Here is a 21,386-nt window from a genome sequence, read left to right as displayed (position 1 = left end):
GCACCTAATTGGGCACCATGAGATTTATTTGTAAAGTGATTTCCGGGGAAGAAGGAAGTTGGGCTTATGTTCCCCACAGCACTCATTGTCTGATTCATAGTCATTTTCACCTTTAGGTTCAACTCATTTATGTGAATGGCTTGATTTACAAAAGTGGAATCTGAATTTAAGCTTACAACTCAGTTTACACACACATAATATAACACCTGTATTATGTAACATTAGGTTGGAGTAAATCTGCTCTCATGGATGTTGAGTGTACATGGTGGGGAGAGTTTTTGCACACTGACAAATGTATGAATTGGTAACTACTCACAAGCATTCTCAGCCTGGAAACGTTTAGAGACTTACTGTTACAGACAGGGGTAAATATTTTCCCAGTAACAGAATGAGGAGAAACATCCCTAAAATGTGTGGAGTTGTAGGAGATGTGGCTTCTGCGCCGGGAAAAACATTTTCCCATTGGAAAATGAAGGGAAAAGTTAGAAAAGGTAAATGTCTTAGTGATAATTTTTTTCTCATATGAAATAGTTTCCATGAGCAGTTATGTATGTGTAGCTGTTTACGATTGTGGCTGTTGGAGGCTCCCAGGACTACTTCTGGAATTCTTTGAGAATTCCAAAATCAGAATCGAAAATCTCCAGCTTAATGTAGAAGTGTAGGCGGTAGGCTTTCTTAGTGATTGTGGCCCCTAGTGTCTGAAAAAAATACACACAAAAGCGTAGAACATAACTGGAGGAGCCATGAATCCAGGCCCGGTGGCAGCACAATGCCCCTCCTCCCTGTCAATATTTATGATACAGTTTTGCCTCTCTATTTCTAACTTGCCATTTAAAATGGAGCCGGTGATTTGTGGTCAGACAGTCTTTGTTTGCTTCTGTACACAGAAGTTTGGCCTAATTTGCTAGTTGTATGTCTTTGCATTCTGAACCAGTCATCTGCAGCTCAGGCTGCAGAGCCACGGCTGCTTCATAGCATGTTCGAGGTGGGTAACTTTTCACTTCAGAGAGGAGAGACGTTGGTGACCTCATGAGCTGAGTGGCCTATTTATAGAACACAAGGTGACAAAGGAAAAAGTGCACTGCAGACGCTTTTTAATTTCATTTTTATGTTGCATTTCTTATGTGCTATACATATTATAGGTATACGTTGAGGTTAGTAGAACACTTTCTTGCATGTCATTATAGAACACGCATGTCCATTGAAAGACTGGGAAGGTATGATCCATGCCCAGCTTGCATGGTAACCACTGTGTAAATAAGTTCCATATAAATTATTTTTACGTAATTTATCTTACGTGGGTATCAAGAAACTCTGACATGGTTCTGGACCAACCTTGGATTCCCAAGAAAAACATATATTTGAATCCTTTTCATACCCTGAAAAAATGCCAATGAACCAGCCCAGTAGGCGCCTCACTCTGCATCATTGGTCTAGGCGAGAAAACACTCTATCGTCCAAACTCAGGCATCCCGCCGTACTCTGAGTAGTCCAGATGGCAAGGCCCAGACTTCAAATTTTGAGCAGCCACTCCAACAGAGATAATTGTCACTTCAAAACCATCAGCCAGTGCACAAATGTGTGCACCGAAAAGGCACTGTCAAGGTCCAGGAGATTCAGGTACACATATCTGTTCTACAGAGTTCAGTCATGAGCCTACGGCTGTCATGGACTATTAACCCAAGGCAGTGCTTTAAATGAATACAGCATAGCAGCCCTTCTGTAGTTCCATTTAAAAGACTGACCCAAGGTCTCTGATGTTGCAACTCTGGAACCTATCCTGTCAGCCCATCTACCACTGAGGCTCTGTTTCACTAATCTGCACACATTTGAAGTCTATTGTTCAGTTAAGCTGCCTCTTCTGTTATTCTCTTTGTATACAGTCAATGTTTTTAAATGTTAGGTTGGTGTTGTCAATGTAGAGAAATAATTAATTTAAAAGTTTCACACACAGACATATATGGCTGCCTCCTTTTCTTGCTCCTATTTCTTTTGACCCCCTCACAAAGATGCCTCTTTGTGGCTTGTTTGGTGCTAGAAAGGTTTAGGTAAACACACTAGAAAGGGTTGCATCTCTAGGTTACCACAGCCAGTATGTAGGAATGAGGCAAAAACACACCCGAGATGGCAGCATTGTTGTGTCCTTTATCCTGCAGTGACAGGCTTGGGAGGGTTGCTGTGGCACCTTGTATACATCCAATACATTCCAAACCAAAACACATAGGTAAAAGACATTGTCATTTACAACACAGGTAGCTCTAACTCTCACAAATGCTAGACCTATTGTATTGCAAATGCTAGTTATTTTTTTTGTTACAGATACAACTTGGATCTGTAAATAAGAAGGAAAAAAGTGCTTGTGTTATTTTGTAGGGGCCTGCATGTTTGTTGTGTGGGACATGGACGAAACCATCATAGAACCTTGGTTTTTGTGTACTCTTTAGCTATGCTGCATTGCTAAGAACTATTGGTAAAGCCAATATACCCCAAAGGTATGACCTATTGGATTTACCCATGCATGTTTTCTTGTAGGGAGTCAAGGGTTAAACATCCCAGTGGGAAGGCAGAGATAGCATTTCAAATGGAAATGCTATCAGTATCCCTGCTAATTAACACTCACTGGATAAAACTAAACAGTGTTCTTTAACAGAGCAATACAAGCAGCTGCATCTGAACCTGTCACTGTGAAAGAAAGAATGTTGTGCCAGCACCCCTCTTGCGGAGCCCATTTTCTGGCTAGAGGTTGGTATACTTTGGAGGAGAGCCTGTAACACCATTGTGATGTGACCCGCCTTGAACAGACGCAGCTCACAATGCAAGGGCCGCCAGCATTTACAGTTACAGACAAAAGACATATGTAAAGGACCACTCATTCCTTCACGAACAAGGCACTCAAATTCAGGCCAGTCCATGAAAAATATGGACAGGTGGCCATCCTACTTTCTCCTCGTTATGCCCCTGCCATGTAGCCACACCATTTTAGAGCTAACCCAGGTTTACAAGTCTTTGTGAACCCGGGTTTCCATTAAAAATCTAGGTGGATGCATAAGAATACCCAGGTTCCACCCATGTAACTCCTACCCGATGCAAAGCAGTGCTATGTGCTGCCTTGTATTACTTTATATTTAAGAAACCAAGCAAAGTGGCTTTGCGTAGCTTAGTGAATGCCAAAAATGATTTTGAATCCTGGTTGCACCATAAAAGTGACCTAAAAACATACTAAATCTGGGCCATACTGTCATGTCTGGCAGGCATGTATGTCCTTTCCTTGCTTTTTCAGGACAAGTGCTGTCTAACATTCTGTGTTTTTCTTTTTCATGGTGGCGTAGGGGTGATTTACCTTGCTTACAGAGTCTGGCACAAAATTAATACTCCCTATTGAGAATTCAGTGCTGGAAGCTGGAGCACTTTTTATATTGATCCAATTATGACTTGTATTGCTCCATTCTGCACTCAGCAGATATCTCTCATGCTTAATCGAAAAGAGCTACTTTATTTACGTCTTTGTGCCATTCGTTACCATCTATTTGTTTACTCTAATGTGAATCCCATCATAATTAACTTATGAGTGTCTGACGTTATACACTGCTGTAAGCTGTGAGTAGGCAAACTAGTGTGTGTCCAGCACTTGGTGTACTATGCTTTCAAGGTGATTTACTGCTTTGGACAACAATTTATAGTCAGTTTCTGTTTTAGAAAACTTCTGTTTGTAATCATGTGTTCCTTCAGTAAATCCCTCTGCCATCATGACCCTCACTAGTAGCAGCCTAGGAATTCTCCTGCCAACTTCGGTCTTCCCCAGTGTTGCATACACCGAGGCCCATATTTATACTTTTTTAGTGCTGCATTTGCGTCATTTTTTTAACGCAAAAGCGGCGCAAAAAAGTATAAGTATGGACCCAAATATTCCATAACCGCAGTTTACCGATTGGTAGGGCAAGTGATATCACACAACCTTTGGCCACCGTGACATCATAAAAAGTGATGTCATATCACCTAGGATTCTGAATCTTACCCGGAAGTTGTCACATGACCTTAACCCAAATGATGTAAAAATAATTGACACCATTGTAGTTCATTAATAACTGCAATATTAATATAACACTACTGAACAGATACATGTTTATTTTAAACTGCAGCTATATTTTAATTTAGGGTGCTGGCATAGCATGTTTGGTAACATTTCTTTTTGTCCTGCGAGAAAAATTATGTTTTCATTTGAACAGGATAAAGTTTCACAAAAAACAGCAACCTAAATTACTCACACAACAAACTGTGTGATTAAATGGTTCCCTAAGTATACATCTCGACAGGAAATGTATAGACAGTAGTAGTTATGTATGCCTATATAAATTAATATGGGTAATGGAACCTGATCACAAAGGTAAATTCAGTTGTAAACTAAGGCCCATATTTATACTTTTTTAGTGCTGCATTTGCGTTATTTTTTTACGCAAAAGCGGCACAAACTTGCAAAATACAATTGTATTTTGTAAGTTTGCGCTGTTTTTGTGTCAAAATGCCGCGCTAAAAAAATCATAAATATGAGCATATGGGCCTGATTTATATTTTTTTAGCACCGCACTTGCGTAATTTTTTTATGCAAAGGCGGCGCAAACTTACAAAATTCAATTATATTTTGTAAGTTTTTGCATCACAAAATGACGCAAATGCGGCGCTAAAAGAGTACAAATCAGGCCCTAAATGTTACAATGACTGAATTTAACTCAGTTATGGCTGTACTGGAATTAACAAATGGATTACTGGCCGGCATAAGCGGATCTGCGGATCTCCAGATCCCCATCACAAGTGCAGAGTTCCATTCAGCTGTAAATCCCACTCAAGCATTAGGAATACTGGCATTTCTGTGCTTTGTGGTTTGCCTTAGACATTTGTAAATCACCCACAAAGTAGGTAAGTTGTCTGCATTCCTCTTTCGAACTTGGAAAGAATTGAATTTTTACTCAAGTGATGGCTTAATTCCCTTTCAAGGCTTTTAAGGGGAATATATGTTCTCCAGTTTTGATGAAGTTTAGGGAAAGGGGCTTCTACATGGGAAAATATATTTATATGTCGGGAAAAAAGAAACAAAAAAATGTGCTTTCACACAGGAGAAATCATTTTCAATGTGTTGTGCTCTTTGCCACAGAGAGCTCCATGAAGTAAGAATGGATTTAAAACGTGGTTCATGTGAATGTATTTTTAGAACTTTTTTGTGAATCAGCCCTAGAAAGATGAACATAAACGAAGCTATTGGCTTACATTATTCGTTACGGTTGAATCATTTTTATGTTTTTTGTTCACTTGTAAGGCCATATTAGTCATGAGAAGCACAGAGACGTGAAGGTTTTGTTCAAACACATACATTTTTATGTAATTACAATAATGAAATATAGCAACAACTTGTCCATTGCACTGCAAAATATATTTTCAGAAACTTAAACTTCAAATTCCATTTCCTGTCCTGGTTTCAGTGGAAGCTGTAGAAAGTAAAGAGTGCTGGTCAAGGCACTGTTTATCTTCTTTTCTTGGCACTTATTTTGCCACCTTTAATGCCACCGGTCGCAAACGCAGTGCCAGCGGCAGCAAGGGGTGAGCCAGGGGTCTCATGAAATGGAGAACCACACATGGAGGTGATGCGCTCAAAAGCATACAAATATATGGGTCCTTCGACTGCCAGCCACAACGATTCTTGAATGAAGCAAATCCGCATGATCAGTGTTACACCTGCATAACTATTGTGTGGTTTGTAATATATCTTACTGAGAAATTCCACGTCGTATGCGGTGTATGTACTATTTTTCTTGTTCCAAAAGTTTCTCTTTTGTTGTAATGTATCTAATTGGTATAAAATGCAACAAACAGTTATAGAAAAAAAATATACAAAATACATGTACACGGCCATCAAAAGTGCAGGAACGAAGTGAAAACCTGGCACTTCACTAGATAAATATGCCGAAAAGTCAGCACCTATGTTATCAAACAGTCCAACTTTGAAAGCGAGAAAAGGACGCTATGCCCAAGGGTGTCCTACAGTCACAGGAAGTCTGCAACTGGACTTGACAATAGCCAACTGTGGTCAGTGCAGTCTCGATGACAAGGGTGTCCAAATGTCAGAGCAAGCACAACATGCTGACTCACAGCAATACCACGTTTAGATTCAGGTGCAGGCTGGATGATAAGGGTGCCCAAATGCCATTGAAGTCACCACATCTGGGGGCATATTTAAGAGCCCGTAGCATCTCCTTGCGCCATATTAGCGTCATTTTTTTACGCTATTGTGGCCCAACAAGGCCAAAATCGCCGCTCTATAATTACAAAGTGGCAATTGCATTGCGCCACTTTGTAAACCCTTGTGCCACATTATGCCTGTGCCTGGCATAATGTATGCAAGGGGGGTGTTCCTCCGTTAGGGGGGCAAAAAAAATGGTGCAGAGTCATTTTTATCAGTATTTTGATGCCTGCTCAGAGCAGGCGTTAAAATGAGGCTCTCATTGTTTTCAATGGGCCTCTATGTGCTTTGCAGGATTAACTTCAAAAATTTTTATACTAATCCTGCTAAGCGCCTAACTAGCGTCAAAACTTTTGACACTAGTTCCCTAACTACAGCCATGGTGCAGCATATGTTAAATACGGTGCACACATGGTGGCATTAGGGGGGCACTAGGGGGCACAAGAAAAGTGGCGGTACACTGTGTGCACTGCCACTTTTCTTAAATCTGCCCCTTGTTTTAAAGTTTATTTATTATTGATGAGTTACTTAAAACCATTTAACCCCTTCGCAGCTAAGGACGTAATGGTTACGTCCTTGGCTGCGGCGCTGAGGCACCAAGGACATAACGGTTACGTCCTGGGACCAGCTTATGAGGGGAGAGCTAGCGCTCCTCCCATGAGCCTCGCCTCAGCGTCCCCACTGCAGGAATGGAAGGGGAATCGCGCGCTGACCTCATCAGAGACCTATTTTTATCAGGCCAATCTGCCCTTAAAGGGGGGCAGAAACAACTAGACACCAGGAAATATTTTTGTTTTGTTATTGACATGAGAGGAGTGGCCCCCTGTGCAAGGGCCGCTCCCCAGGGGGCCAAAATATTTATAGGCCCTTTCTGCCCCCCTGTGTGCAGATCAGCCTAATATAATTAGGCCAATATGCCCCCGAGGGGGCAGAAAGCCCCTAGACACCAGGGATGGGATAATTTTTTTTTGTTTATTTCTTTTTTTTATATGTGGGGAGTGACCCCTTAGGCAAGGGTCGCTCCCTGGGGCAAAATTACTTTTAGGCCATTTCTGCCCTCCTCGGGGGCCGATCAGCCTATTTTTATTAGGCCAATCTGCCCCCAATGGGGGCAGAAACTACTGGACACCAGGGATTTTTTTTTTATATATTATTCAATGAGGGGAGCAGCCCCTTGGGGGCTGATCGGCCTATTTTTCGAAGGCCCATCTGCCCCCAAGGGAGGCAGAAAGCCCACCAGAGACCAGGGAAGATTTGTTTCCGAAATAAGAGGGTGGGGGCATGGCCATACCCCCACCCCAAATAAATGGGGCCAAAGTTGTTCTGCCCACTAGTGGGCAGATGGGACAATTAACCCCGATCAACACTCAGGGGGGGGCAGAAAGTCTAGTAGATGCCAGGGAATAAAAAAAAAAAAAGTGGGGTGGTGGCTACCAACCAGTATGGGCCTGGTTAGGCCACCACCCTAACTGAAGGGAGTAACAGTCTTTCAGCTCTCCCCCGCACACTAAAACATCTTATCCCACGGCAAGCAAGAGAACATTTGATTATTTAGGGTTTTGGTTTTACATTTGGGCCATGAGAGCTTGGCTAACTCTCAAAATCATCCCACTTGGAATGGTGAGTGCTGCACTTTTTAGACTTTGGGACACTGCCATGTAGAAAAATCCACAAGACTTAGACACATCTGAAAACTAAAAATCTGGGTGATTCCAGGGTGGTGTGCTTCACATGCACCCCGCACCACTTTTCTTACCCACAATGCCCTGCAAACCTCCAACTTTGCTGGAAATCACACATTTTTCCAACATTTTTGTGATGGAACCTTCCGGAATCTGCAGGAATCCACAAAATTCCTACTACCCAGCATTGTCTCATCCATACCGATAGAAATTCTGCTGCACTTGTCAGCCTAAAAATGTTTTTTTTCTTTCAAACTGCCCTTTTGGACCCGCTTTGGTTCCTCGTAAATTTTTACGTTTTTGGCTCTTCCCTGTCACAGGCACTTGGCCCACCTACACAAGTGAGGTATCATTTTTACCTGGATACTGAGGGGAACGTTCAGTGGTAGGAAATTTGTCCCGGTGCTGTGATCCTACACAGAAATGTGGGAAAATGTGTTTTTTTTAGCTAAATTTGAGGTTTGCTGAGGATTCTGGGTAAGAAAATATTGGGGAATGCACACAAGTCACACCTCCATGAACTCCCTCGGTTGTCTAGTTTTCAGAAATGTCTGGGTTTGGTAGGTTTCCCTAGATGGCTGCTGAGCCCAGGACCGAAAACGCAGGTGCCCCCCACCACAAAAGCATGTAGTTTTGTATTTGATAATTTTGATGTGTCCAGATAGTGTTTTGGGGCCTTTCCTTTCGCGGGCACTTGGCCTACCCACACAAGTGAGGTACCATTTTTATTGGGAGACTTGGGGGAACGCTGGGTAGAGAAACTGTGTGGCTCCTCTCAGATTCCAGAACTTTCTGTCACCGAAATGTGAGTAAAATGTGTTTTTTGGCCAAATGTTGAGGTTTGCAAAGATTTCTGGGTTACAGAACCTAGTGAGAGCCCCACAAGTCACCCCATTTTGGATTCCTCTAGGTGTCTAGGTTTAAAAAATGCGCAGGTTTGGTAGATTTCCTTAGGTGCCGGCTGAGCTAGAGGCCAAAATCCACAGCTAGGCACTTTGCAAAAAACATGTCAAATTTGAATGTAAAAATGTGATGTGTCCATGTTGCGTTTCCTGTCATGAGCATTAGGCCTACCCACGCAAGTGAGATACCATTTTATCGGGAGACTTTGGGGAACACAGAATAGCAAAACAAGTGTTGTTGCCCCATGTCTTTCTCTATATTTTTCCTTCCAAATGTAAGACAGTGTGTAAAAAAAGACATCTATTTGAGAAATGCCCTGTAATTCACATGCTAGTTTGGGCACCCTGGAATTCAGAGATTTGCAAATACCAACTGCTTCTCAACATCTTATCTTATCCCATTTTGGAAATACAAAGGTTTTCTTGATACCTATTTTTCACTCCTTATATTTCAGCAAATGAATTGCTGTATACCCGGCATAGAATGAAAACCCATTACAAGGAGCAGCTCATTTATTGGCTCTGGGTACCTTGGGTTCTTGATGAACCAAGAAGCACTATATATCCCCGCAACCAGAAGAGTCCAGTAAATGTAACAGTATATTGCTTTAAAAAATCTTACATCGCAGGAAAAAGTTACAGAGTAAAACGTGGAGAAAAATGGCTGTTTTTTTCACCTCAATTTCAATATTTGTTTATTTCAGTTGTTATTTTCTGTAGGAAACCCTTGTAGGATGTACACAAATTACCCCTTGCTGAATTCAGAATTTTGTCTATGTTTCAGAAATGTTTAGCTTCCTGGGATCCAGCATTGGTTTCATGTCCATTTCTGTCACTAACTGGAAGGAGGCTAAAAGGACAAAAAATAGTGAAAATGGGGTATGTCCCAGTAAAATGCCAAAATTGTGTTGAAAATTTGGGTTTTCTGATTCAAATCTGCCTGTTCCTGAAAGCTGGGACGATGATGATTTTACAACCACAAACCCTTTGTTGATTCCATTTTCAGGGGAAAAAAAGCCTTCTTCTGCAGCCCTTTTTCCCATTAAAAAAAAAAAACGACATTTTTGCTGTATTTTGGCTAATTTCTTAGTCTCCTTCAGGGGAACTCACAAAGTCTGGGCACCTCTAGAATCCCTAGAATGTTGGAAAAAAGGATGCAAAATTGGCGTGGGTAGCTTATGTGGACAAAATGTTATGAGGGCCTAAGCACAAACTGCCCTAAACAGCCAAAAAAGGCTCGGCACAGGAGGGGAAAAGGCCTGGCAGTGAAGGGGTTAAAAGATAAAAACATTCAATAACACAATCTCAATATACAATATAAATAACATCATGGCATGATCTGCAGAATCATCTATAGCAGAACCAACATTGTTACTTTCCAGTCAGATCTTCAACAGTGGCAGTGACTCAACTTTTGAACAATATACAAGGAACACACTGCAAGACTGGATTCTTAACGTAGGTTATTGACCTCAAATTGTGTTCTGTTACTTCTGGCTATTAAGATGTTTCTGAATGTGCTATGATGTGCAAAGACGCAAACGTGACCCAAAAAAAGGGAGATGTCTGAGGTCCCAAAATGAGATGTAATTCCTGCACTATCTACTAAAATATTGGTAAAACAAAGTAAAGTGTCTGCTAAGAAACAGGATGGAAAATTGGTGCAAAATTGCGAAAACGATTAGGAAAAAAGGTTGTAGATAAAATACCGACAACATTAAAGGAAATCATATTAAAACGAGATTTTAGTAATTGACCCACCTCTCCACGGGTGGATTCATTACCCAAGTGTGCAAAGTCGCAAGGGTAAATGGGGAAGAGGGTGTGCAGAGTCTCAATATTAGATGCTGCATCCCAAGCAAGCTGATAAAATGCCAATACACAACCCCCAGTCGTTATGGATAACGTTGAATAGTCTGATGCCTCCCTCCCTTTGATAATTTATATTCAACCAAAAAGGAGCACAAAATAACTATATATGAACAACCAGGAGGATGGGCAAATCATGAGAGGTAACAATGGTGTCTGGGAGCATAACCAGGTGTGTTACAGCTTATCATTCCTCAGGATTTGTAGATCCAATGGATAATTAAAATACCTAATTAAAACACCTCCTTGTCAAGTCTATCTGGTACTTTTTGATGTATGCAATATTAGACCCACAGATTTTGAAATGCACACGGCAAGCAAATTTAAGAGATGAATGGCAAGCACATTTAAAAAATGAACTGAATGAGGCTTTCAGAAAATACATGAGAAAGAGTCAGGACACCGCAGCAGACCTCGACAATCTGTCTAGAGCTGCCATTTCCCTTCCACCTTTATGAGAAACTTCACTAAACGGTAGTTCATTTGCCTGTCTTTTGGAGCAAAGCTAGCCAACACATTCTGCCATCATGTGTGAATTCCCCTTTGGTTGAAAGGCACTTTTAATGGTAGTCTATGTTCATCCATTAACTCTCTACAGGAGCACATTAGGGGGCATATTTATACTCTAATTCGGTGCAAAACTAACTCCATATTTATACTTTGGTGCTAGACCCATCTAGCGCCACATTTATGGAGTTAAAGTCACTTTTTGGAAGTGGAGACCTACCTTGCCTTACTGAGATGCAGGGTAGGCGTTCCCGTGCAAAAAATGACTCTATGGCCATAACACCATATTTCGGGGCATATTTATACTCTGCAGCATATTTATACTCTGTTTGCACCGAATTCGCGTCATTTTTTTTTTAACTCTAATTCAGTGCGAAACTAACTCCATATTTATACTTTGGTGCTAGACCCGTCTAGCACCAAGGCCCTGATTTATATTTTTTTGTGCCGCATTAACGTCATTTTTTGACGCAAAAGTGGCACAAACTTACAAAATATTGGCCCTTATTTATACTTTTTGCTGCAAAACTGCACTAACTCAGTTTTGCACTAAAAAGTTTAGCACCGGCTTGCACCATTTCTGTGCACCAGCTGGGCACCATATTTATGGAATGGTGCAAGCCGGTGCAAAGGGTAGGCTAGAGTAAAAAAAATGACTTTAGTCGGGTGGGGCTGGCAGTGTAGAAGAAGAGGGTTTAGCACCAAAAAATGACTTTAGGCAGGTTAGAGTAAAAAAATGGTGCTAAACCTACCATGCCACATGACTCCTGCCCTAGAAAAGACAGGAGTTCCACCATGGAAATAGGCCCACAGGTCCCCTAACACCTGCCCTGACCCAGGCTTTAACAAATGGGGCAAAGCAAGCTTTGCCCCATTTTTTTACCCCTCCTCCCTCCCTTGCACCATTTTTGCATGGGAGTATAAATATGGCGTAAAGGCCATAGAGTCATTTTTTGCACTGGAACGCCTACTTTGCAACTCATTAAGGCAAGGTAGGTTTCTACTTCCAAAAAATGGCTTTAACTCCATAAATTTGGCACTTGACGGGTCTAGCACCAAAGTGTAAATATGGGGTTAGTTTTGCACTGAATTAGAGTTTTAAAAAAATTACGCTAATTCAGTGCAAACAGAGTATAACTATGCCCCTTAACGTCCCAAAATTACGCTAATCTGGTTAGAGTCATTTATTTTGACTCTAACATGCCTAACGTCATTTTTTTTACGCTAGCCTACACTTTGCACCAGCTTGCACCATTCCATAAATATGGTGCCCAGCTGGTGCTAAAAAATGGTGCAAGCCGGTGCAAAACATTTCGGTGCAAAACTGTGTTAGTGCAGTTTTGCACCAAAAAGTATAAATAAGGCCCTAGATGTGTCAAGTCCTCTGAGCCTTCTTCACATAAGCAGCATCTGTATGAGCCTGTTTTTTTTTGCTATGGAAGTAAAAGTAGCTTCGAGGGCAGTATACCTGGCCGATACTTCAAAAACGCCTCTGTGACTTTGATGCTGTACCCACCATGAAAGTAGGGTTGTGGGGTGGCTGCACTATGATATTTCAAAGCCACCATCAATGAGTCCTTCCAGCTTAGGCAACGTTGTCTTCAAGCAAACAGCATGATTTAATGATTTTGCTACCGAGGGGGGTTGGTTCCCAAAGGTGAATTAGCCCAGTTGCAGTTAACAACTCATTAAGATATGTTGTAGCAGCTGAGGTGTCCCTACTTTTTTGTTCCTTCCATAAGTGATATTTCAAGGTGTTGAGAGCGGCCTGTCTGATTTTATGCCAACAATTTATATAGGCTCTGAGTTTTGCCAACATTTGCCTCTGGAGACCAATTTCAAGCCTCATTTGAGCAGGGGAGGTGTATTTGGGGAGATTCAATATGATTCTAAAAGTTCTGGTCACAATGTTATCCAGACAAGTCACATCTCCCTCTCAGAGATTCACTCTCATATGCTATAGTGGGCAGAAGTTTTTCTTGGAATTGTTTGAGGTAGTGGTGTCAGAGTTGGGCCAGTTAATTTCCTCTTTAGATTTGTAAAGGTTATAGCCAGTGCATTGCCTTTTCTTCACATAGCCTCTTCGGGGGAGTAAATGGCCCCTCTTTATTCATGATAACTCCAAGATATTTATATTAATCTACTGTGTTGAGCCGCTTAACGCCCATATACCAGCCTGGAGACCTTTTCCTTGTGTTATTAATTTACATTGTATGGAATATTCTTGCCTTATATTGATCAAATGCTGCAACCCTACTTTAGTGTGGCTTATTAAGACTAAGTCACCTGCATACAGGAGACTGGAGAGAACCATGCCTTCTAACTTAGGGGTGTAAGAATCGCTCGTGTTTAGTTTCAGTGTTAGGTCTGCCAAAAGAGGTTAAACAGGGTTGGCTCAAGCACACAATCCTGCTTCAAACATTTAGTGGCTGGAATTCTTCTGCAGAGCTCTGATCCCATTCCCAGCTTGATCAGCACCCACGTGTCTGTATGCAGAAGTATGAGTAAGCTCAGAAGTACTGTACCAGTTCGCCAGCTTATGCCACAGTTTTCCCCAGTCAACATGGTCGAAAGCTGACCTGAAATCTAAATATTACAGATGCAATGGCAGTTTTGCTCCTTTTGCTCTATCGATCAGAAGTCACCAAAATTGGACTCAACCTTCGCTGGCTGCAATAATTACAGACTGGATAACGATGGTGCCCATATGTCACCAGAATGAATCCAATGGGTCTACCCCTTAGCCAACTGTAATCAGGACAAGCAGGATGACAATTATACTAGGCAGCCCTCCCAAAACTCTTCAATTCCAGGTGAAACCACCGAAACAGTTCAGATCCACCGTAGGGATGCTTAAACAGTCATAAATGCACCAACATGCAACAATAGTTCACTTTACCTAATAACTTATTATCAAAAATGGACACGCACCTAGTGGACAAAGATATCTGCCACATATTGTTTGGTTCCTAAAGGATTTCAATAGAGTCCATGCCTAGCAAAGTCCCACACACATCCCTCAACATATCAAAACTGGGTTCACTAAAGCAGTACTCATTAAGGGTACAGTTGATATGCGGGCCATCCAGTATTTTATCTGTCCTCTGTCTGTGCTCTCCATGAGATAGTTGTCTCCTCCCAGACCCAGAAGACTTTAAAGGCCAAATTTCCAGTCACAGTACAAGAGGCTGATTGGAAAGTATTTAGTAAACACCAAAAAATCGATGCAGAACCTGCTGAGTGAATTATAAAATCTAACTAAAATAACCTGAGCGTGCCCTATCTCTCATTTATCCTTCACCCATCACACCGTTAAGCGCTGTAACTGAAGACGCAATAAGAGCAATAAGCTGGAAACTCACCAGCGACACAAAAATATTTCACACAGAGACTGACCAAAAAATAAAATAAAATAGTCTTTCAACGAAGGACTCCCCCATGGTAGTAGCATGCTACCATCCAATAATACACTTTGGCGCAGAGGCCGTAGTGGGCGGGATTAGAAGGGCTGGACCTGCCCATACTTTTTTAATTTATAAAAAACTGTTCCCCTGCTTTTCATTAGAAGACAACCGTTTCGGACAGTTAATTCCGATAGTTTTAATGCGTCCGCTGAATTGCCATTCAGTGAGTCTCCTGTGCTCTGAAACCGCAGTCAGGCAGACAGCTAAACAAGCCTTCGAGCCTTCTGCAGGATGCAGCACACATAGGAAGAGCAAGAAACAAGGAGAAACAAAAGTATTTCTCTTTGTTGTGCCCTGCTAACCCACATTTTGGCGCTGCCTCAGGTTCACGAAAACTCGTAAATCTGGGGCAGCATCAAAATGCAATCAGTGTTGCTGTACTACTCCCACAGCAACACCCATTGCACTCCCCTTCCATGAAAAGTGTGGCGTGTGAAGGGGCTGTATGTTCAGGTGATCTTAAGCATACGGTGCAGGGCATAGCGCCACCAGAGTGTCACGAAAAGAGGCGCTCTGGTGGTGCTAGGACAGCTTTAAAACAGCCCTCAGAGACGATTAATAATGTACTATAGTGCATTTCCCATGAGTAAAAATGTTTTTTAATTTCTTTTTCACAACTTATTTTTATCCATAACTGAGCCTGTGGTGATCCTAGGACAATAGGCCCACAACCAAAACATTCAGAACGATGTGCTCTTTCTATCCCAGCCATCTTCTGGGTCACACTAGGTTAGAGTGGGCCCAAAAATCATAACCTCTTCCACCATTCAATGCATATTTAAACTCTCTTATAGTTGGAACTTTTGTTTTTACAGAAAAGAGGACTTTGTGTTATAAGGGCCTTGTTTGTAATAACATTCTGACAGCCTTGTTCAGCCTGCATATGTGTAGTGTACTAAGCTCTCCAAGAGCTGGAGGATGGTAATTGCTACAAGGCACTACTAATGCAACAGGCTCCACAGGGACAACTAGCTGCAACCAGTGGTAATGCACAAACACAGTTAATTTCTGATAAAGGTTTAATGTGTGCTCGGAAACTCACTCCATAATGCATTGCAGGCATTCCTTTTGCAACACATTTTTGCCCATAACTCAGCCTGTGGTGGTCCTAGGGCAATGGGACCACCACCAAAACATTCAGAGCTATGCACCCTTTCTTTCCAGGCCATCTTGTGGGTCACACTGGGGTAGAAGGGGGCCAAAACTCATAACCTTTTCCACCATTCAATGCATATTTATGCTATCTTATAGTTGGAACTTTTGTTTTAACTACTGGGAGGAGTTTGTGTTATAAGGGTGTTGTTTGTAATAATGTTCTGACAGCCTTGTTTTGTCTGCAACAGTGTAATGCACTATGTTTTCCAAGGGCTGAAGAATGATAATAGCCCCAAGGCACTATTAACTCAATAGGTTCCAGAGGGACATCTAGTCAGGACCAGTGGTAATGCACTAACACTGTTTATTTGTGATAGAGGTTTAATGTATGCAAATTCTCCAATATTTCTCTGCAGGCATTCCTTTTACAACACATTTTTGGCCATAACTCAGCCTGTGGTGGGTCATAAGGCAATGGGACCACCACCAAATCATTCAAAATTATGTGCTCTTTCTGTCCATGACATCATGTGAGTCACACTAGGTTAGAGGAGGCACAAAATGATTGTCAAGACGGGCCACTCACCTGAAAAACAGGATGTCTGCGGGGTGATGGTATGCTCCCCGACCTCCTGGAACACCTCTCAGCGCTTCCTGGTGGACACAGAATCCCCGTCAGATGTCCCAAAATGAAAGGGGGAGTGGAAGAGAAAGAGACAAAACACTGCCACGTCTTGCCGGTCCAGCCAGGCACCCTGTATCTTCACGGGGCAGGTTGTTGTTGACACAGTGATAGTAGAGTTAGTGCACTCAACTTCCTTGAAACTGAATCTCTCTTTTGGATATGGACACAGGAGTGGTAGAAGAACACCGGGATTCTCCAGCACTTTTCTTGGATAATAATAACTGTTGGCACAATTACTAACACTGCATTACCAAAAACCCAAACTGAGTACCATAACAATAAGTACTGCAACACTAGGGCTGGCTTCACAGAGACTCACTGTTGCACACTACAATTTGAACTGTAGTTGCACTTATCATGCACAAGAAAGACAAACAAGGGCATTAATTATATCACATATAACTTTCCTGCATGCATAGGGTTAAACTAAAAGGATCAAAAACAATCCAAGAAATACAAATGTCCACTCTGGGTTTAAACAGTTAGGGTGGCACATTTTGGTTTGGTTTCACTGTGTGTGTGTGAAAAACCCTTCAAAAGCAAATTCCTCAAACCTGAAACACAGGCATGAATAAAACAATTTAAATCCAAGAGTTACGCTATTAGAGAAAGAAAAGTCACGTAAATGCTCTTTTAAAATTGCACTGTCACTTTTTGTAGTACTTGAGCTCAAGCAGATTTCTTGAAGCACACTTAGGCAAGTAACTACAATAATAATGTAGAATGTTCCGAAATGCATTTGTCTCTTCAAGATAAGCACTCTGCCAAAACACGAGGTCTGAAATACACCAGCTATTCTAGGAAAGCACGGCGCTCAAAGAACCAACTCCCTGGAGAATAGTGACTTATCTGCAGTCTTTTCCGGAGTGCTGGAGAAATGCCTGGTGTCAGCTGGTACAGGAACTAAGAAAAGAATTGCCTCAAAAGTCCTGAGTACGAGGATGACAGCAGGGGCTGGACTGGGAAATCAGATGCTGAGATCAGAAAGCAAAACAAAGCCAAGCAGGGAGGCATGCTTCACTCTGCTATTTATAGCCAATCAGATTTATACCCAATTAGAAGCACATGCCTACACCACACCCAATTAGAAGCACATGTCTACACCTACTCACATTAGCAAACAAGCATTGGTAAAACAAGCATTGATAAAAACCAATTGTGTAACACAGCACATTATGTTTACTTAGAAACATGAAGGTTTAACCAAGAACAGAGATATGATTTAACCCTAATCCCTGGGGATGCTGACAGATAACGCAGGAGGCACCTTGGGGATTCCTGGCAATGATAACTTCTTCCACTATTCAATGCATATTTAAGCTTTCTCATAGCTGCAACATTCGTTTTTACAGCTGAGAGGAGTTTGTGTTCTAATGGCCTTGTTTGTAATAATATTCTGATAATATTCTGATAGTCTTGCTCAGCCTGCAAATGTGTAATGCACTATGCTCTCCAAGAATGAGAATGATAATTGTTCCAAGGCACTACTAACTCAGTCAATCAATCAATCAATCAATCAGGGAATTTTTAAAGCGCGGGGGTGCAGACGGGGGCTGCTACTGCTCGAACAGCCAAGTCTTCAGATGTCTCCTGAAGGTAAGGAGGTCCTTGGTCTGACGCAGGTGGGTGGGAAGGGTGTTCCACGTCTTGGCGGCGAGATGGGAGAATGCTCTGCCGGTGGTTGTTCTGCGGATACGTGGGACGGTGGCGAGGGCAAGGTCAGCGGAGCGAAGCTGTCAGGTCAGGGTGTAGAAGGAGAGCCGTCTGTTGAGGTATTCTGGTCTGGTGTTTTGCAGTCCCTTGTGAACGTGGGTGAGGAGGAGGTGATTCTCTTGTTGACGGGGAGCCAATGCAGGTCTCTCAGGTGGGCTGTGATGTAACAGTGGCGGGGATTCCAGGATGAGGCATGCGGAGGCATTCTGGATGCGTTGCAGTCTTTTCTGGAGTCTGGCCGTGGTTTCTGCGTAGGGGGCATTGTTGTAGTCCAGTTTGCTGCTTGCAATGGCTTGGGTGACTGTTCTTCTGGTTTCAGTGAGGATCCATTTGTAGATCTTCTGAAGCATGCGGATGGTGTTGAAGCAGGAGGAGGAGATGGCGTTGACTTGCTGGGTCATAGATAGTAAAGAGTCCAGGATGAATCCCAGGTTGCATGCGTAGTCGGTGGGTGTTGGTGCGGTTCACAGTGTGGCAGGCCACGAGGAGCAGTCCCATGCGGAGAGGGTGGAGCAAAAGATGAGGATCTCGGTCTTGTCGCATGGCACCCCATGGACATCTAGCCACGACCATTGGCATTGTACCTTCTGCTAATGCACAAACACAGTTTATTTCTGATAAACGTTTAATGTATGCACAAACTTAGTTTATTTCTGATAGAGGTTTAATGTACAGCATGGCTAATTATTTAAGCCATTACACTGAGGACCTGGTACTTCTCCAGCCGTTTCCGTATTTGGAGGTACATTCTGAGCTTCTGACATCAGAAGAAGTTCTTGCAGTGTTCTGTGACACTGTACTATGAGTGCTTCTGGCTCCACAGGGACATCTAGCCACAACCAGTGGGACTGCATCTTCTGCTGTTGACTCTCCAGGGACATAAAGCAACGGCCAGTGGCACTGTACCTTCTGCTGTTGACTCTACCGAAACATCTAGTAACGACCTGTGTCACTGCACCTTTGTGCAACTGACTCCACAGTTAAATGTAATTTAAAAGGCCTGCGAGGCCTGAAAATGTGTAATACACTATGCCCTCAAGGGGTTGATTACATGGTTAAACTGCAATGTTCTTTATCATTCTTTTATTGGATAATGCCCTCTAGGGGCTGAATAAATGGTTACATGACCATGTTTCTTCCAAATACTATTTTTACAGTGGCTCTCCATGGGGTCTGTTGTGACCATTACAGTCTAATGGCAAGTGTTTGAAGGACTGCACAAAGACAGTTTATTTCTGATAAAGGTTTTAATGTGCTGCATGACTAAATATTTATGAGGTCCCAAATGCAAGGCTGTCCTTATAATTTACAACGCCAACAGTTCTAACTCTCGCTAATCCGAGACCTATTACATTGCAAATGCTTATTTTAATGCACTTCGACTGCTGCTTTGTCACTCCTAGATGGGCTATGAAGTGCTACACAAATGCAATTACAATACAGTCTAACATGTGGAGTTATGTATATACCTATTGGACCAGGAAGAACCCATATGGTTATAGTATGAGCTCAGTAAATCAAAGGTTGTCATGCATCTGTCAGCGACAATGTGACAGTTAGGCCCATATTTATACTTTTTGACGCAAAACTGCGCAAATGCAGTTTTGCATAAAAAGGTATAGTGCCAACTTGCGTCATTCCAGAGCGCCAGCCGGGTGCCAAATTTATGGAATCCCACAAGCCGGCACAAAGGGTGGGCTAGCGTAAAAAAAAATTACGTTAGCCTGGTGGAGGTGGCAGTATGGGAAAAGGGGGCTTTGCACCAAAAAATGATGTTAGGCTGGTTAGAGGCAAAAATATGCCTTTAACCAGCCTAGCGCCATTTTCTGATGCAAGACCACCCATACCACATGACTTCTGCCTTATAAAAGACAGGAGTCATGACCACCACCCCAATGGCCAGCATAGGGGACCAGGGTCCCCTGGGCATGGCCATTGCACCCTGTGCTATGTAGGGGGGCCATTTCAGGGCCCCCAATGGCACTTTAAACAAGTTTTAAAAATACTTACCTCTCATTACCCTACTTACCTGGGATGGGGTCCCCCATCCTCCGGTGTCCCTCTGGTGGGGGTGTTCCTGGGGCCTGGGTAGGGCACCTGTGGACCCTTTCCATGGTGTCTGACCATGGAAATGGGTGCACAGGTCCCCTAACTCTTGGTTTGACCCAGGCATTATTTAGCCCCTCCTCCCACCCGTGCGTCATTTTAGCACGGGGTAATAAATATGGGGCTTTGGGGATAGCACCATTTTTTAGATGGGAACGCCTACCTTGCTTCTCATTGACGTAAGGTAGGTTCACACATCTAAAAAATGATGCAAACTACAATATTTTGGCGTTAGACTTGTCTAATGTCAAAATATAAATATGGAGTTAAGTTTGCGCAAGTTTGTGGTGCAAAAAAGTATAAATATGGGCCTTAGAGTCTACTTTGTTGTCTTTTTCTGCGTGTTGCTTCGCACTTGCGCTGTGCAAACTGCATGAAAATTATGAAATTATGGATGCATATCATCAAAATTATTTCACCATATACTAAAACACTGGTATGGTAATGGATGTCTATGCCATGACAAAATTTGTCTGGAACTGGTTATGTGTGTGGGAATGTAGTCTAGTATTGTGCTGTATCTGTGTGAAACAAGTGAGTGCTTTATCAATAAGGACTATGTAATTTGTTATCAATCATCCAGTATGTAATCTATCATGATTCATGCTGACTCTAAAAATTCTGTCAAAGAAAGAGTTTCATGAACATTTGTTTAATGCCATTTCCAATTTAAAATATTATTCTTTTCACTCATGCAAATAGTTTGAACAAAGAAAAGCGAGAGCAAGAACTGCTAAAAGTCACCAAAGAGAACCAAAACATACTGGAAAGAATTGAAAAGTGTGAGCCTCAGTATCGAGTTCAGAAGTGGGCTGAAGACTATCAAAAGGCTGAACAGTATATGGACAGCATTGCCAAATATCCCCGCGGATGGTATAACACACAACACGATAAGGTAACACAATAACAACCTTTACTTTACAGTGAAAAGGATAGCAATGAGCAAGTGGAAACAGAAAAGAGGCACATGCTGCAAGAACAACCAAAGAATATACAAATAATCCCCATTTATTTGTTTGGGCCTGCACAAGTGCCACCAGAGGTTCCAGCTTTACAAGCCTTAAATACAACAGGGCAAACTTAAAAGCCCCTAGTGTCACTGAAGCGCCACTTTTCGTGATGCTCCGGTGG

The 21,386-nt window shown here is 42.3% G+C and overlaps 1 protein-coding gene across 1 annotated transcript in view; it reads left to right on the top strand.

Annotated features, from left to right (window-relative positions):
* Positions 1-21,386, top strand: part of CFAP97D2 (CFAP97 domain containing 2) — a 152,672-nt gene that overhangs the window by 114,415 nt on the left and 16,871 nt on the right. The window contains exon 4 of the mRNA XM_069204700.1: positions 20,958-21,150. Within this exon, the coding sequence (XP_069060801.1) occupies positions 20,958-21,150 (193 nt within the window). The remainder of the gene's footprint in view (positions 1-20,957; positions 21,151-21,386) is intronic.

This window comes from Pleurodeles waltl, chromosome 8 (genome assembly GCF_031143425.1).
Source record: "Pleurodeles waltl isolate 20211129_DDA chromosome 8, aPleWal1.hap1.20221129, whole genome shotgun sequence".
Lineage (NCBI taxonomy): Eukaryota > Metazoa > Chordata > Amphibia > Caudata > Salamandridae > Pleurodeles > Pleurodeles waltl.
The sequence above is the reverse complement of the archived record's forward strand: the minus strand, read 5'-3'. Positions and strand labels throughout refer to the sequence as shown.